The sequence below is a fragment of the Gouania willdenowi genome, chromosome 21 (assembly GCF_900634775.1).
Source record: "Gouania willdenowi chromosome 21, fGouWil2.1, whole genome shotgun sequence".
In the NCBI taxonomy this organism is placed as follows: Eukaryota; Metazoa; Chordata; class Actinopteri; order Blenniiformes; family Gobiesocidae; genus Gouania; species Gouania willdenowi.
Genome location: NC_041064.1, coordinates 5,387,259 through 5,406,984, shown reverse-complemented (window position 1 = coordinate 5,406,984; position 19,726 = coordinate 5,387,259). Strand labels below are relative to the sequence as shown.

The 19,726-nt window shown below is 37.7% G+C and overlaps 1 protein-coding gene across 1 annotated transcript in view; it reads right to left on the bottom strand.

The window, feature by feature from the left end:
- Nucleotides 1-19,726, bottom strand: part of lrp1bb (low density lipoprotein receptor-related protein 1Bb) — a 407,613-nt gene that overhangs the window by 12,803 nt on the left and 375,084 nt on the right. The window contains 4 exon segments of the mRNA XM_028435312.1: nucleotides 2,515-2,619; nucleotides 3,846-4,020; nucleotides 4,483-4,644; nucleotides 18,924-19,088. Of these exon segments, the coding sequence (XP_028291113.1) occupies nucleotides 2,515-2,619; nucleotides 3,846-4,020; nucleotides 4,483-4,644; nucleotides 18,924-19,088 (607 nt within the window).

The window sequence follows — 19,726 nt, the reverse complement described above, 5'->3', positions numbered from 1 at the left end:
TAAGGCATAACAATGTTGAAATTACTCATTTTCCAGCATAAAATCTGTGGCCCTCTTCAAATTAAACTGCTTCGTATTTGGCCCTTAAACTAAAATGAGTTTGACAACCCTGCTGCAAAGCATTGAGGCTGGTCTGTGAGTGAGTATGTGACAAATGCAGCACATTATTTAACAGTTTGTCATAAATCTATGGCTGATTCGTGCATATTGTGTAGAGTGCATGTGAATACAGATTACCGTAATGTCAAAAAAAAAAAAAAAAAAAAACTTTAGCAGCAAAGGTCACAGAGTAACAAAAGAGTTCAAGCATTACAGGTTAAAACACTCATGCATCTACATTGAGTTTTAGGAAATCGTCTTGTTCTGTCGAGTGATTGTTTAAAAAGTAAAAACATGCAATTAAAATGGAAAGCTTTCGATTATAGGAAGATATGATTAAAAAATATATACATTTATTCAGTATTAAGGTCACTGCGTTACCATCATACTGTATCACATAATCTTTCAAGTCAATGACACAGCACATCATCAGGATGCGTTAACCTCGTCAAACAGGAGAGAGAGTCATTTGCATAGAAATTGATTTTATCCACAGGAATGTGTGAACAGGGCCTTCAAATTTTACTTTAACTACATCGGACATTTATACAAAAAAAAGAAAGAAAATCAAGGGTTTTCTTTTTGCAACTGATTTTCAATTTCCTCTTTGGACAGATTTGTAGTAGAGAGCTGCTTGTGATTAAAGCTGAGGAAATATTCATTCCTGTGAGTAGACCTGTGAGTAGCTTATGACCTAATATTTGGGTCATTCCATGTCATTCCAAAAAATATCCAGGACATTTCACGCACTTCGGTCTCAAAAAATTCTGAAATTTTTACCAATTGTTCCATGATTATTCAATAGTCACACTGTAATTTTTTTATTTGATCGGATAACTACTTTTTCAGATATGGCTAAGTTAGTGAGGGGCTAAGTCCTTATTATTTTTCTTCCATTTTCAGCTTCCAAATAACTCAGGAACTACATCCATCTTCAAACCTGCTTGTTCCTGTTTTTCAGGGTCGCGGGGGTCTGCCGGTGCCTATCTCTGGCTTACACTGGGAGCTAGGCATGAGTACACCCTGGATAGGGTACCAGTCCATTGCAGGGCAACACACACAGACAACCACTCACACTCACATTCACTCCTACAGGCAATATATAGACTCCAATCAACCTAACAGTCATGTTTTTGGCCTGAGTACCTGGAGGAAGTACCCACGCAGCACGGGGAGAACATGCAAACTCCACACAGAAAGGCCCCAGGTCTTGAACCCAGGACCTTCTTGCTGTGAGGCAGACGTGCTAACCGCTAAGCCACCGTGCGCCCATATCAGGAACTGCATCACATATGAAACTGAAATGAAGTATAGTAACACAGCTCCACCTACTCTCTCAGAACATACAAAAAGATCTGCTATACATACTATCTGGTGGTCACGCCAGACCTTCAAAATTGGAAAAAAGTTAGTGTGTGTTTGGATCTGGAACATGTTTGCATACGTCTCAGCTCCCTGTAAATTGATCATCTTTGAGCTATGAACATAGACTGTTCACATTACTAATGATAAGTCACATATATGTATTGGTTCTTGCGTGACAGCCATATATATATATATATATTTATTTATTTTATTTTTTTATAGTATAAAGGTTACACTTTCTTGGAATAAAAAACTGCAACATCTTCATTTTTATTTTGGACCCAGACTTTGGGTATTTTCACCACTCTTGAATATTGAAAATCCTTTCCACGAAGCCATTGTAGCTTGTCTGTCTTATAATAATTTAGTGGTTAATAGTTTTTTACGAGTAACATAAAAAATATTAAAAAAAAAAACATTGCATCAGAAAAACATTGACTTTTTAAAAAAACAACACATTTATCAGGTTCTACATTTTGTTTTTGGGGGTTGTTTTTCCTTCAAAATACATGAATATATCATCATCATCTTTATCATAACAGTATTTTTTTGAGACTGATGTGTGTTAAATGACATGGAATGACCCCATTGGGAGTCAAAGTTTTGTCTAATAAAAGTTTTTCACGAAACCAGTCACTGACGGATAACTCAACCATTTGAAAAGAAACAGTGAGGCCTGTAGCAGCTCTTAAGTGACAGGAAAGAACAGTGTGATATGTTGAGAATGGCAAGCTTTGAAAGAGTGAAGCTTCTATTATCTACCATAAAAACCTGAAGCTAAAGTAAAGAGGACAGTGTACTGGCACTTAGCCCCCAACTGTTCCACGGCTTCCACACAGCAAGATCAACCCTTTGATCACTTTAAACTTTGTCATTCCTCAGGAAGGAATCGTTCTTGTGCTCCTCTGGAGGAAGAAAAAAATGGGACCCCATGATGATTTTCACTTCAACTCTTTAAAGCCAAAATTTGAACTAAACATTGCCGTGAATGATGGCAGGGAACGTTGAGCGTTTTTCCTCCTCGCTCTTAACCATTAAGGTGTGACTTACTGACAGAAAGGCAGGTTGGTGTCAGGGTCCAGGTGACAGGTGCCTCCATTGTAGCAATATCCATCACAGAGTTGACAGCTGGGTGCTATTCTGCCATTTGTGCAGCTGGAGGATGAAAGAAATTATAGATTCTTGTTATGAGTAAAAAAAAAAAAAAAAAAAAACTTTTTACAAGAAGCCAGAATAGTCTCAGTGGTATTTTTTTCTCTACATCATTTATGAAAGCAAGGAGAGTTCAGGTGTTACAAAACCATACTACCATAGGATGCATTGTTTTTATAGATTTTATCAAATCAGATAATCTAGCCATGTAGAGGGGTTCATCAAAGCATGGTTAAAAAAAAAAAAATATATATTTAGATTAGAACCCTGCATTATGTTTTGTTATCGAGAAGATGATTTCGGCAGAAATGTGAAGTTTTGTAGCACGGGCGTCTAACTCATTTCAGTTCAGGAGCCAAACACAAAGTCGTGATGAGCAATTTAAACAATAATGTCCCCTTGTTTTAATCAGAAATAAAATGGGTTAAAAGTGACAAAAGAAATGGTGAAAGTGGTTGTAGAATGGGATTTTAAAAACCACAGAAATTGGCTACAAGTTGCAAAATAGAATGGCTAAAAACGGACAGAAAAAGTGGTAAAAAGGGTTTAAAAAAACGCAGATAAAATAGAAACAATCAGTTTAAACTAAATAATGGGCATGAGAAATTGTGAATGTGGTTAAATTGGCAAAAATAAGTATGAAATACGGTGAAAAGCGGTTAAAAGTGCCAAAAATTGATCAACATATGCAATTATAGGTGAAAAAGTGGTGGAAAGGGTTTATAAGTGCCGAAAATGTCTTGAAATTGAAAAAATATGTGCAGGAAAGGCATAGAAATTTGATGAAGTGACAGAAATGGGAGTAATGTAGCAAAATGTAATAAAAGGAGCAAAAATATGGCAAGAAAAAGTGATGAAAATAGGTTAAAACATGGCAAGTTTGGCGTAGTTGTAGATAAAATGAGCTCAAATTGTTCCAAAAACATTGTTTAGTTTCTGAAAGGCATGTGGCGACTCCCTCCCAGTGTTGCCCGACCCCAAGGTTGAGAACCCTGCACTACGTTATAGCATAGACCAATTTTCAAGTGTCTTGTGCAAACTCTAAATATGAATCCATTTGCATAAGATTTGGACCCAAATAATTTGGCAATGTATGGAACTAAATGCAGGGTTAGAATGAAGAGAATCTAAAAGATAGTTTTTCTTTGGACCACCCTCGTGTGCAGGTGAGACCTGAATCAGGAATAGAGGTGATAACCAATACTACTGAGTGGGAACAGGTAACGTACTTGCAAAAAACGTCTCCCGTCTCCTCGGTGATGAGACACGGTGCTCCGTGGCATCGCAGACACTTGTCCACCTCACACTTGTTCCCCTCGAACCGGGCAGGGCACACGCACTCCACGTAGCCGCTGCTGGACAACGTGCAGGCTTTGGAGTTCACACAGTAGTGGTGACAGATATCTGTAGGACAGCCAGACGCAGAGAGGGTATAAATACATGCTTGATTAAAAATTATACAGGACTTTTAATGGGAACTAATTATCTGCATCAAATGACATCTCAGCCACAGACGAGAACACCCCCCCACCCTTGGGCAAGCAGCAACATTAGAAAAATACTAATGATGTGAAATGCCTCTCCCACAAACCATTATTTCTAAGTGCAGCAAAGAAAAATACATTTTCATTCAAATAGAGAAATATACCCAAAGGTTGTTTAAAGCTAGTTTTTGTTTATCTGCAAAAAGAGGCTAAATGCAATGTTTGTGGAAATCAAACACTTCAGGGGTTTCATCTTCTACTCAGTGTGTGTGAACACTACACTGCAGCATACCTACATTCAAATCAGTGTTTTTTATGCCATTTAAAAACTCACATCGATCATTATAAAACACTTGAACGGTGTCGCAGACCCAGTACTCACGGTAAAAACAGCGCTCCCCCGTGTACTCGGCCATACAGCGACACACGGGCTGGTTTCCCTCAGTGACGTCACACGTTCCTCCGTTCAAGCAGTAGTTGTCACAAATCCTCTTCTCACAAAAAGACCCAGAGAATCCAAGTGGGCAGCGACAAGTGGGCTTCCCTAAAACATTTAAGAACAAAAAAAATCAGACCAATTATAGCTGCTGGAGGAGATAAAGACACAGTCTATGCTACATAGATCAGTAAATCCAATATCATCTGCTGAACAAAACCACTTTTATTGACATTAAGGGCTGTGGAGTCCCATAGACGGATGCAGAGAAGTGGTTTTTTTTGTCTTTATTTCTGTTATTTCTAGTGTTTCTTTGCTGGACGAGGAGGAAAGTAATCATTTAAACTACAAAGGCCACACTAATCCCTTATTTTTTAAAACACGGCTATAAAATTTGTTTTGAATATGTTACTTTTCAAACAGTATTAGTCCTTTAAGAAACCTGTGTTAGTTGTTTTACTAGAACTTGCAAAGCATATTCAAAATATGTCCCAGTAACTCACTAAAAAGTCTCCAGTTAATTCAGAATGCTGCAGCTAGAATACTAACAGGTACTAACAGGAGAGAGCATATTTCTCCATTATTGGCTTCTCTTCATTGGGTTCCTGTAAAATCTAGAATAGAGTTTAAAATCCTCCTGTTAGCATACAAAGCTCTACATGATCAAGCTCCTGTGTATCTTAAAGACCTGTTATTGCCCTATCGTCTGGGCAGAACACTCCGCTCTCAGTCTGCTGGTCTCCTGGAAGTTCCTAAAGTGTCTAGAAGTAAAACAGGAGGCAGAACATTCAGCTACCAGGCTCCTCCCCTTTGGAACCAGCTCTCAATCTTAGTACGGGAGGCTGCTACTCTCTCCACCTTTAAGGCTAAACTCAAAACGTACTTATTTGCTAAAGTGTATACTGGATAATAGCATTAACCTAACCACTAGGAACAAAGCCCTGAACCTAAAAATAGGAACTAAAATGAATAGAATAGAATAGAATAGTCTTTTATTGTCACGGTACTTGGTGGTACAGTGAAATTTGAGAGATGCTCGCATAGAGCTACAGTACACCACAAAGCATAGAATTAAAAGACAGGAGCGAAAACAACAACAAGGCATTGAATATGTACAAAGATGATAAAAAACGAACGTACGGCATAAAAATTTTAAAACGAGACATCGGTGAGTACTTTACAGAATAAGTTACAGTTTAAAGTGCTGTAGTGTTTAGTGCTAAAGCGTGTGTGTATGTGTGTGTGTGTGGGGGGGGGGGGGGTATGGGAGATTGTTCCTGAAAGAGTGTGTGTGTGTGTATCCATGGGTGTTTGCAGTCCGTATGGCCCAGGGGAAGAAGCTGTTTGTCAGTCTGCATGTGTGGGATTTTGTTGACCTGTAGCGTCTTCCAGAGGGCAGCAGGTCTAAGATTATATAGTAGAAAACCAACATTATATTCAAACACGATCCATCATCTACACATAGCTCTTATGGGTTGCAATGGGATGTTGTCCCGTCAGATGCAGTTGTGCTAGGTTGTAGCCAACTCCCCATTTCTGAACTGTGTTGTATACCCATCACATTGCTCACACTGCTTACACACCATTTACACTAATATACACCCCATCCCCATTCTCATTCCACTGTATTCCTGTATCACGTTTTTCTGCAGTCAGTGCCTTCTCCTCATCCTTCTCTGTCTGATCTATTTCAGGTGTCGTGAAGCAGTTCCTGATCCGTGGTTCACGGCTGAACTAGTCTGAGACACTCTGATGTTCTATCTCTCTATCCTGTTCTGTTGGTCCTTCTGTCCACTAACCCCAACCAGTCCACGCAGATGGCTGCCACCTCTGAACCTGGTTCTAACGAAGATTTCTTCCTGTTAAAAGGGAGTTGTTTCTTCCCACTGTCGCTAAATGCTTGTTCATGTGGATCTTGTTGGGGTTTTTCCTTCGTATTATGAATTTTATTTTTTGATAGCGCTTTGAGATGACTTCGTTGTAAATTGCGCTATACAAATAAAGTTGAATTGAATTGAATTGAAAAGAAGAGATGATGCTTCAACTAGCAAAAAAACATTGTTTTCAGGATTAGTATTGTGGTATTGTATAGTAGTATTGTGGTATATGTGGTATATGCACAATTGTGAGGTGGTTAATGTATTTATTTTAACGTGATAGCGAAGGAAGGAAGTTATTACGGTTAGAGTTAAACACTGAAATTAAGAAAAGGGCAGGAATAGAGAAACTTCTACTACTTTGTGTTTCATGCTTGTTGCAGTATTCACATTTTTTATGTTAAATGGATTTTATTTTGATACATATACAGTGTCAAAAGCTGTTGACAAGTGAAAATGTAATTGACTTACTGCTTTTATTGTTTGGTTGTATTTTGGTTGTTTGAGGGGAAAACAAAAAGAAATAATAGTGATAATCTTGACTCCATTTGTGTTCTAGTTTGTACCAGTATTCCCCGTGAGATCATTTCACTCCACAACACATTCTGTTTTGGCTGTATTCTTAACTTTCAGTGTAAGCCACAAAACAAACATCTGCCATTGTTTTGCAATTTTCTGTCCAGAAATGTGTTGGGAAGTCACTTTGGCACTTTGTGTTAATTTTGTCGATGAAAACATTGTAGTCATAATATTTGTCGACTACATTCTTTTAGGTGACAGTTACTATGTCTAATTAAAAGAAATCATATTAACACAAAACTATACTGATATTTTTGTTGACTAATAAAAACTAAACTAAAACTTATCGCAACAAACTCATGTGCTATTAATTATTGATCACATTTAATTGTTAAAATAATTCTTAAAAATGCATAAACTCATGCTTTTTGACTTAAACTAAACTGCATTTTAGTCCAAATACTGTGACTAAATCTAAATCAAAATGTGCGGTCAAAATTAACAATGCTTTGCAAACACAACAAACCACACTAAGAAAGAAGTAAAGTCACTTCTATACATTGATCTTAGGTACTCCATATCCCACAATGCAATGCACATCTCCAGCAGGTTTAAAATCTTGTGCAGATAACAAAACTAACATTTTTTTTACTCATTATTGTATATTTTTTGGTCATATTGGACAGAAAGGTTAATATAGGTATAAAACTTTTGTGTTCACATTTCAAACCAACAGCCTGCTGATAAGCATGCTTAGAGTGCTACAGTGTAGTCCTGGTTAAGTGGAAACCTGTGTCGAGTCACATGTTCCTTCTCGTACACATGTAGAAATGCCCCAGGGATCAGGTGCTGGTAAAACCTGAGTATTTGTGTTAGTCTCTGTGTGTGTTGGCCCTACAACAGATCAGTGAACTCTGCTTTACCGCCAATGTGAGTGAGAACAAACGCCAGCTGAGCTACGTGTGCCTCTGAATGCTAACGCAGGGATGGGAAATAGAGACGGGGAAGGTACAGACTGTACTACCTGTGCAGGGACCTGATTCTACTATTACTGAAAGGTTCAAGAGTTGATATAACCGATCATTGTGTGCCATAGTACTTCTATGAATCTTTTATTACTGTCTAACTCAGCGGTTCTCAACCTTTTCAGCAGCCCGCGACCCCCAAAATAAAGGATCCAGAGACCAGGGACCCCCACTGTACCTGAAGGTGATTGAAAACACATGAACACTGAAGAACAGTCATGTGGAGACAGGGTCATCTATAAGGGGGAATAAAGGGGAGAGATTTTTGGGGTCCATCTATAAAGTCAGCAAAATAATGCTCCATTATTCTATGAATCTGTGATAACCACATTTATTTATTTATCTGAATAATATCCACTGTTATCCAGGAAATGTATTATTATTTGAGCCATGGTATATAGTCATCTTAAAGATGTAAATCCTTATTTTTTATCAGAAATAAAATGGGTTAAAAGTGACCAAAAATGGTGGAAAAGATGATGAAATGGGATTTTAAAAACCTCAGAAATTGGTTAAAATTTGCAAATTAGAGTGGCCAAAAACAGAAAGAAAAATGGTAAAAAGGGTTCAAAGTGTCAATATTGGGAAAAAAAAAAGGTTTAAACTGGCAAATAATGGGCATGACAAATCATGAATGTGGTTAAATTGGCAAAAAAAAAAATGGGTCATGGGTCAGCATATACGACATTAGGTGGGAAAAGAGCTGGAAAGGGTTTATAAGTTTCAAACATGTCTTGAAAGTGTGCAGAAAAGGCAGAAGAGGCAAAAATGTGAGTAATGTAGCAAAAATGCAATAAAAGGAGCAAAAATATGGCAAGAAAATAGGTTAAAATATGGCAATTTTGGTGTAGTGGCAGAAAAAGGGTCAAAATAAGCAAAAATGGGCTCTAAAATATTCATAGTCTCTTGAGGGCATCTGGCGACCTCCTACCAGTGTCTCGTGACCCCAAATGGGGTCTAAGTACTATTAATTTTGACTAAAAAAGTTCCATACTTTGAACTCAGTTTGTTTGCCATACATTTAATAGAAATTGTAATTCCAGAGTCAAGCCACACAGACTTTAAACTGTTAAATAACTGTAAAATAATCTGTCCTTGAGAAAAGAAAACACTGTTTCTCTGGAGGTCAAGGTGAAAGCCAATGTACTGTACATCTATATATAGAGGGTTATATAAGGAGCTTTGTTCTCAGATGGTTTAACCACGAGACAAATTATACGTCGCGCAAACAAAGAGCTTGTTAATCTTCTCGTTTTTGCTCATTCTGCAGCGCTTTGTCAGACGTGTCTGAATATTAGTAACTGAAACTAAAAATACAAAAAACACTTTGAAAACATGGTGTTATTATTACTCAACTAAATTATAAATCATAGAATACACCTTTATTGATCCCCAGAGAAGAAATACATGTTTGCAGTAACACTTTATAAAAAAAATAAATATTAATAAATACAATAAATACTAACATAGGATAATAGCGTAAAATGTAGGACATACATAGATTATTCAAAAAAAAAAAAAAAAAAAAAAAACAAAAAACAACAACAGCGGAGACAATATTATGTGGTTAATCCCCCCCTAAATGTTGCCCTCAGAGTTATTAAAATGTTGTATTGCTGGCCCAGGCATAAGGTTCACCATTCGAGACATTTTTTTTTTTAAATTTTGTAGGTATTTTCCTGTGTAAAAATCTGGATGTTGTTTAATTATTTAAACAAAACCCAAAGGAGGGTTTTGTTTAATTAATTAGCTTAAAACTTCTAAATAATTGCAATGTTTGATATAGTGTAAATGCTCCTCACAAATTGCAACAAATCTCGCAAAATGTATAAAAGATTTAGTGGTACATATAAAAAGTGTTTTTCATGTCTTTAAAAAACTTGCTTTACATTTAATCACATGTTTTATGGGGGAAATATAAGGAAAATGTGTGATAGTATTTCAAAAACATGTAGGTGAGAATATCTGTCGTATAATGATTTTTGTTTTCCGTTTTCCGTTCCGTTACAGAGCATAATTTCTTCATGTCAGGTTAGGTACAACAGAGCTAAGTTTGCATATAAGTTGTAGGTAAAATGGTCATTTGTTATGATACTTAACATTTCATATAGTTACTTATTCCTAATTTGACCAGTTACGTGTATTAAAACCTTTAAAATGAGCTCTTATTATTACATTAAACACAGCTTCGCTCCTTTTACAATCACACAGTGAGCACACAAGAAGAAAGCTTTAGTTTAGGGAGCTCAAAGGACTGCCACGTTGCCATGGATACAGCTCTCGCCATTTATGTCACAGCTTTGGTAATTTCACACAGCTCAGTTCTATGGTTCTATGGCAGTGATAATTTGTCCAAGAGACAATCGCTTCCACCATCTGATCTCAACTCAACTCAGTGACCAATGAAGCTTTAAGCCGTCGTAAGGGTGAGAACTCAACTCTAAAGGTCTCGTTTTAATGAGCAAGGAGAAATATGGAGGAACAATTCCCTGTTATAACTCTTATCTACTTATCATTGACCACTTTAAAAATATATATATCAAACTGGCATTTGTGCTACAACCACATTTATTAATTAAGTCAGTCAGTAAAACTTCTCACGGACAATAGTCAAAGTGCCTCACAGTAGTAAAATAAATAGGTGTACGAGCATGTAAACAAGTAAATATAACAATATTATTGCAATTAATATTATTATTTTTGGAACAATGCATTCCTACTTGCTAAACAGAAAGGATTGATTATAAACCAGATTAATAACTCATCCACATTAATAACCATAGAGTAAATCCAAATTTATGGAGACCATTTTTTTCAAAAGATCGCAATGAAACATGCAATATGGATCCGATCCGGATGAAACTCAACGGAGTAAGTAAGGACCCAACATCAAATTTCATGAAGATCGATCGATTACAAACTAAAGTCCTATTTGTACAGGATTAGTTTTACTGAGGGACCACACACGATTTGTAATAATTACGGAGAATGTCTGTGATGTTAATCCCGTGCGAATCGGCCATGTGAGTAATTTCTAAAGTAAAAATTCCCCCGGAAATTACCTACTATATTTTGCTTAAGTCCGAGGTCATGTGATAATACGTATCCAATGCTAATAGGCCTCTCTGTAATTTGGACAGAAATGGGCGGGATCTGATGTGTGATTATGCATTGTTTGGTGCCCGGGACGCATTTTTTAAAATTATTTTAAGGTTTCTTCTCATAAAAAGCAGACCTTGGGGGGTGATTTATTAATTGCATGGGGTCCTAAGATAATACTTATCCTGTGCGAATGGGTTTTAAGGTAAGACATTTTGCCAACGATAAGAGATAGGGATTATTACATTTCTTTTAAACTGATCCAGAATCATTTCACAAATGATGGACACATACACCTCTTCACTGAATTGGCCATATCTAAAAAAGGATTATTTTGATTAAACTACAAGAAGACAGTGTGCCTATTGAATAATCATGGAACAATTGGTAAAAATATCAGATTTTTTTAGACCGAAGTGCATGGGCCATTTGTGAATATTCATCTGGATAGTGGATACCCTCCAAAATGGATTTTAATCTTCCATGACGTAAAATATTACCTTATTCATTTTTCCAGAATTATACATCAGTAGAAATTAGGGATGTAACGATTAAACGTAAGGCAGTTAAAAATCGATTCATAGGTATCACAGTTGATATCGATTTTCTGAAAATTGAATTGCAGTACTTTTTTTATCCACAAGTGTAGGCGGCGGGCGGAGTCTGCTAATACTTTCTTTCTGGCCGCCTTCTACTCTTAAATATGTTAATAAATGATTCATTACCCCTTAAGCACCGAAAGAATATCTGTAATATTACTTGAATATCTGTAAAAGTCACGTTTTTCTTTTAGCTCTGTCTGCTAGCATAGCATCTCTTCTTCACTGCAAGATATCTGCATGCCAACCGACCACTGTGTTACCAGCGCCCTCTGCTGGTCCAAACAAATATGACGTAAATCAGTGTAATCACGGTTTTTTTTTTTTTTTTTTAAGTCCAATTGTTAAGGCACAAAATACATTTTCAGTTGCACTTTTAAAAGAAAAAGAACTATTTTGCAGTTTTGCATTGTTTATTATAGAACCAGAATTTAAATTAATAGGCTTCATTTTCATTTGTATTATTCCTTTATTTATTTCATTCAAGATTTATTTTTAGTTAAATTGCATTGTTTTGAATTGTTTATCAAGGAATTCTTTTGACAATGAAAGGAAATAAAAGGAAAATAATACAGTATTTTCTAGTTTTTTGTTCCAAAAAAAAAAAAAATTGTCTACAGTCCCATTTTGTAAAATAAACTGTGAGAGAATCGTATCGTGAACCCAGTATCGTGAATCGAATTGTATCGGGAGTTGACTGAATCGTTACATCCCTAGTAGAAATGGCTAGATATTGGGTGTAAAGGTGCTGATTGAAAGTACTCAAGGGAATTGTATTCTGTAATGCAATAAGTGGTTGGACCAATTGGAGAAACTACCTCTGGCAAGGCAAGGAGTAGGCGTTTTCAAAAAATGTCCATTATTTTGTAAAGTTCAGAAAAAGAAAAGGTACGGCTAAGGAGGAATGATTTTTCTAATTAAAGTACAATTCAAAGTACACAGATAAAAGAATAAGTCGAACTGGCCAAATAAGTAAAGATTGTACTTCCAATGAACAGTGAATGCATTTATCTAAAGCCATTATTCACACCTTTATTCTTTGTTGAAGTGTGAAGATCCTTTGGTTGCAGTTAATGTGATAACACAAGTAATGAAACAATATGTCTTATGTGTGAGTTTTGCTGCCAACAGTTCCATTAAGGTGCTGGTAAACTAGTCAAAGACAGGCCAGTAGAAACTCAATGGCATCTTGTTTTAATGGGACAATCTGGGAAGAATTCCAACTTCTAATTGATTACAAAAACACATTCGGTTCATTTTCGTTTTTTTTAAAGCACCACTTCATACAAAAACCTTGTCCTTGCAGCCTCCTTGTTTTTTGGGGGTAATTTGTTCAGGCTACCACTCAGTGAAACTGTAACAGCAACTGAAAACATTGGCTGATTTAAATCTGCATTCAGAGCTCGTTTAAAGAAACGGATGTTTTTACTTTGGTTAAGAACAAGCCCGTAGCGTATGCTCAAGGACTGGGATACTGCATTAATGGACAGATACTGTTTTGTCTTTATATCCTTAGTGATAGGTGAGGAAGTATTACTGTTCATTCCTCTTATTATACCTGAAGAATGTGTTGTCAAAGTCGATGTCTTACATAAACAAACACAGTGAAACACTGATCATTTACGGCACTCGATTTTAAACGGAGCATGGCTGTGGTGGAAATTGCACACTAACTTAATATACACTACAAACTCAGTGAGTATATACTGTCTACTCTATTACAGTGGGGCAAAGAAGTATTTGGCAGCCACCAATTGTGCAAGTTGTCCCGCTTAAAAAGATGAGAGAGGTCTGCAATTTTCATCATAGATATATTTCAACTGTGAGAGACAGAATGTGAAAACTATTTGAACTAATTATCTAAGTATAAATTCGATAAGGATGATGAGCGTTCCCACTGAAGTATACTGAAGATGCATTTCAAACTTCCTATGACAAAAACCTGAATCACACTGAGGCTAAATATCTCTGTTGATTCTCCACCTTTACTTTAAAAGTTCTGAAAACTTTTGAAGTGAGAAAGTGACCAAGTAGAATATCAACATGTGCTCATTTGATCCATAAAACTCACGGAAACATATTTCATTCCGACATTTCAGAGATTTTCGGGGACCCTCCATTGTGCTAGTGACAAATGCTCTGGTTGACTTCAAAACAAGAGCCCTATTTTCAAAAGTCTAGAGGAGATGCTTTTGTTTTGAAAAGGGGATCAGTGATTTTTAGCTTGGAGCTGGTCCGAGGACAATTTCACGTTCCAGTCACAATGCATCATGGGGCAGTTGAGCATGACCTGTGTGCCCACCGTGCATACTTATATAATGTCCCAATAGAGTGTACATCCGGGAATAGGTGGATATTTTGTACAGTCACTGTGTTTTATGACACTTAAAATATGTGTATATTATGTAGACCAGCGATTCTCAACTAGTGGGTCGGGACCCAAAAGTGGGTTGCAGACCTGTACTGGGTGGGTCACGGCACGCTGGTCAAAAATCAATAAATACTGAATACTTACTTGTATCTCATGTCGAACTTTTATTTTGAAATAAACGTTGGTAACACTTTACTTGAAGTTTTATACATAAGGCTGTCATTATGATGTATATGGTGTAATGAAGGCTGTCATTAAGTTGTAATTAAGTGTCGTTCGCTAAATTATGATGCCTTTGGAGCTATGTTGACATTTTTTAGGTTAGGTGGAGGGATCTAGTGGGGTTACGTAGAGTTAGGGGTTAGGGTAAAAAAATGACACTTAATGACAGCCTTCATGACACCTTATTCATGCTAATGACAGGTGTCATGTCATAATGACAGCATAATGTCAGCCTTTATGTACAAAACATCAAGTAAACTTTTATTTTGACAGGCATGCTGTGAAATGCATGTGGCACTAGAAAATGAATGGATTTATGTTTTGAAAAACTAAAAAAAAAAAAAAAAGAAGAAAAAAAGTGGGTCACAGTGTAAAAACCATGGCAAAATGTGGGTCCCAGGGTGAGACCAGTTGAGAACCCCTGATGTACACTATATAAAGAATTGTATTTTTTTTCAAATAAATTTGGGGAAACTGTAATGAAAACTTACAGAAAACTGTACTACCACTACAGGGGGCAATGCTCCCCCTGCGCCCCCCCCTGCAAACTCTGGGTATTTCTCGCATACTCAATCTTTTCATACTATTTAAAGTGAACGCACTCCATGCTATTTTTGACATCAGACTTAATATGAGTAGTACATTAGTATGACATTTTCAACACGGCCCATGTTCTGTTCAGACTCTTTTGTTCGGTCGTGTATCTTTGAAATGTAGCCACTGCCTTAACGCTGTAGCACACAATGTACCCTTTTTTCCCATCATGGTAATGTTCCTTGAAGGCAACAGCTTCACTCAGCAGAATTTCAGAATGATTCAAGTATTGAATGTGAGGTTGACTTGGCCTCTGATAACAACTCAGTCCCAGAGGTGAAGTGTTTTTTGTATATTTCTATGTAATAATGGGTTACATCAGAGTATTTAAATTATTAACGTATCTGCTAATTGTCTGATTGTGACTAGAAGTGCAATCATTAAAACCCAGTGCTCATCTTGTAGCTTCATTTTCTAGATGCTGCTCCATAATAAATATTCAATCAACGCAAACAACTTGAATAAGACTAGCACGATAAAACATTTATGAGGACCTTGTCCTATCAATAGGACGACACTGCGGTGTTTTCTTTAATAGGCCAAGGAAAGGAAAGATGTTGTGGGTAATTGCCATGTATGATGTGCAGAACGGAATAGTAATGGCTCGTAAATCCAAAGCTGCATATTTAATGGTGCTGCACGTTCTCCTTTAGAATTCACTGCAAAGCTCACCAGCCTATAAATAGTAAGATGGCGCCGCGGATGGCTGCTGTGGTGTGTTGGTGCGCACTTTTTTGTCTTGTTTTTGTCATAAAATCCGCAACTGGCTGATCTTATTCAAGAGAAGAGCTCTTGAACGTCAGGGCAACAATCCCCAAAGATTTATTTCCCACTTTCATCGCTTCCTCTGTGGATTTACTGGACATTTTACTCAAAGGTGCGCTCACCTTTGCTCACGCAGTGAAGCGCCGGAGGAGAGGAAAAAGAGCTGGTGCGCTTGTGCGTCTCCGCGGCCGACGCACACCGTTACCGGGGATATTCCTCTCTAACGTGTGCTCACTGTGTAACAAAGTGGACGAACTCCAGCTGCTGTTGGGTAGAAACAGAGACTTCTCCTCATCTTCTGTTCTGTGCTTCACGGAAACGTGGCTGTGTGCTCTCCCACATCAAGGACATCACCGACCCCCACCTGGACCCCCTGCAGTTTGCTTATAGATCCAACAGGTCTGTAGACGATGCTGTAAACCTGGCTCGCCACTTCATCCTCCAGCACCTGGACTCCCCAGGCTCCTACGCCAGAATCCTGTTTGTGGACTTCAGCTCTGCTTTCAACACTCTCCTTCAGGACAAGCTTTCCCAGCTGAACGTGCCAGACTCCACCTGCAGGTGGATCACAGACTTCCTGTCTGACAGGAAGCAGCACGTGAAGCTGGGAAAAACCATCTCTGCTCCCCGGACCATCAGCACTGGATCTCCTCAGGGCTGTGTTCTTTCTCCTCTGCTCTTCTCCCTGTACACCAACAGCTGCACCTCCTCTCACCAGTCGGTCAAACTCCTGAAGTTTGCAGACGACACGACCATCATCGGTCTCATCTCTGATGGAGACGAGTCCGACTACAGGTGGGAGACAGACCGGCTGGTGTCCTGGTGCAGCCAGAACAACCTGGAGCTCAATGCTTTAAAGACAGTGGAGATGATAGCAGACTTCAGGAAGAACCCAGCCCCCCTCACCCCCCTCACCCTGGGAGACTCTACAGTGAGCTCTGTGGAGTACTTCTGCTTCCTGGGGACCATCATCACTCAGGACCTCAAGTGGGAGCTGAAAATCAGCTCCCTTATCAAAAAAGCTCAGCAGAGGATGTACTTCCTGCGGCAGCTGAAGAAGTTCAGTCTGCCAACAAAGATGATGGTGAACTTCTACAGCTCCATCATCCAGTCCATCCTCTGCTCCTCCATCACCATCTGGTACGCTGCAGCTACGGCCAAGGACAAGGCCAGACTGCAGCGTATCATCCACTCTGCAGAGAAGGTCATCGGCTGCAATCTGCCCTCCCTCCAGGACCTGTACGCCTCCAGGATTTTGAGGCGTGCAGGAAAGATTGTGGCCGACCCCTCCCACCCCGGTCATAAACTGTTTCAATCTCTCCCTTCTGGAAGAAGGTTTTGGTCCATCAGGACCAGAACCTCCAGACACAAAAACAGCTTCTTTCCCTCTGCCACCATCCACATGAACACACCCCAAGTCACCCACTGAACCCCCCCCACCCGATCACCACCTCCATGATGACATTATCTGCTGCACTGTATATATATATATATATATATATATATTTATATTTATCCTATTTATCCTTTATTCTCTATCTATCCTTTATTTATCCCTCATCCTTTATATTTATCATTATTATTATTGTTGCTGGGTTGTTCTTTGTTTTTTTTTTGTTTTTTTTTGTTTGTTTTGTGCACCAACTACCAAGACAAATTCCTTGTACTGTCCTTCAAACTGTACATGGCCATTAAAACATTTCTGATTCTGATTCTGATTCTATTCATGGAGCTAACAATGAGGGTTGATGAGGGTTTTTATAGGAGCAGAGGACAAAACTTTGACTTGAATGGTGATGACTCAGCATCATTCAGCGGATGACAAAGACTAAATTAAAAAATAGACCAGAGGAGAGGAATGAATAGAAAATTAAAGAAAGAAAAATGTAGATAAGATAAGGAAATACAGAATGTCTGTTGATCATTTAAAAAAAAAATATATATATATATATATATAATTTACTTGGTAACTGTTGGGTGTAGAAATCTTAAAAATGACTTCTTTTAAAATTTTATTTTTTATTTTATTTATTCAGTTTATTTCCGACATGGTTACATTCACTTTTTTTTTTTTTTTTTTTACATTTTTTGTACATGCCGAAAAGGGAGATGAGAGAAGCAGTTTGATTATCTGGGTCCCGTCCCCTGTTTTACCATCGCAAATTTACATGGGTTTACATGTCTCTCTGGTCAAACATTCTTGAGTTGTTGAACAGTCCTTTTTTGTGTATTCTCATCTGTAGTCAGTGTTGTCTTGTTTTTATTCCTCTTCCTCTCTATCGTTGTTCATGTTGGCCTTGTTCCCTGCCAGACGTTGTTAGCATTCCTCCAGTTCAAGAATAGTTCCTCTTTCGAAGTTGTTTGGAAGTTTTTTTTTTTTTCCCTTTTCATCCATAATGTCACCACTCAGGAATGTCTCTTTTGGACACACAAGTTTGCAGCTTGTTTTATCTCTACATGAAGGTTGTACTTAACTACAAGTAAAATATACTCAAAAAAGTACCGTTTTTTTCGGACTATAAGGCGCACCGGATTATAAGGCGCACTCTCAATGAATGGGTCTGACTGGGTCTATTTTCATACATAAGGCGCACCGGTTTGTTATTATTATTCTTATTATTATTATTATTATTATTAATAAGACGCATTAAGCAAAATAAAATAGTCAGATAAGTCAAACTTTATTCAACTCATTAACAATAACTTTCAACATTGTTCAGGTTTAACACATAAAATACAGAACAATACACTCACTTTTTCAGTTCAGTATGTTGAAGCACAGTAGTTAATTTCATACATTTCATACACCTGATTATAAGGCGCACTGTCAATTTTTGAGAAAATTAAAGGATTTTAAGTGCGCCTTATAGTCCGGAAAATACGGTACCCATAGACGCAACTCAATTACAGTAACGTGAGTAGGCCTACTAACAATCATTACTTTTACCTCTGATTATCATACATTTTAGATTTAAATTTTATTAACTAGAAGAACAACAACCACCACAACGGAGGGTAGAGTGAGTCAGCGCCATTCAATGATGCCCCGTGATGTTTTAATATCGCCAGATCTCCAATCAGCCTGAAATATTACTTATCTTTTCAGACAAACTTTAGATACTTGAGCTGAGTGATGATGAAATAATAGGAAACTGTCAAACACTTGCAGATAAAACTGAGGCTGAACAGTGACATATTTATCCAATGTGTATCAGTGGCTGTCACTGCAGGCGTTTAAAGGGTTCTGTGAATTGGCAGCGATGCTGTTGGAGGTTTTTATTTGTTTATTTCACCAAGTACGTTAGAGCAGACTTACCCAGGGGTGAGCCCATGCAGGTGCCTCCATTCAGGCAGTAGTCTGTACAGTGGTTGACCTCACAGCGTTCTCCTGAAAAGTCTGGCCAGCAGTAACACCTCCAGTCTCCTTTTTCATTGGTCAAACAGCGGCCTCCGTTCTCACAGGGTGGACGGCACATTTCACCTTAAACAAAACAAAAACGTTGACTGAGCAAAACGCAAACAGCAAGTCTAACCATGTGACCCTGAGGTAAACATTTTAGGTCTATCTAAAGAGATTTCAATAACTACTGACTACAAGATATGACTTAACACATTTTCTGCTAAACACGACTTAACGGGTAATTGGCTTTTTGTCGAACAACATGAACTTATTATAATGTCAAACTTATGTTAAAGTTAATGATAAAAGGGTGAGATAAGGGCAAAATCTGCCGATTGTGTGTATGTATTCAGCAAATAATCAATATTAAGCAATATAATTTTGCCAATTGAAATAAAATTGTGAATGAAATAGGTCTGTTATCGCCGTGCATTCACCCTTATATTGGTGCAAAACTATATAATTTGTCACTGTGTAAAAGATCCTGAAAAAAAGTGTTTCAACAAAGGAAAAATGACACGTTTTAAAGGGATCCTCCACTGTTTTTATAAATGTGGCCTAAAATCTTTGAAATGTACTTAAAAAGATCTATGCCTAACAAAACACATCATTATGCACCATATTCATTTAATTGCCTTTTAAAAAATAGAAAACAATCCCATTGTGATTTCAAGACGGCTGAACACAGGCTCTAAAACTGTAAAGTCGTCCCATTTTTA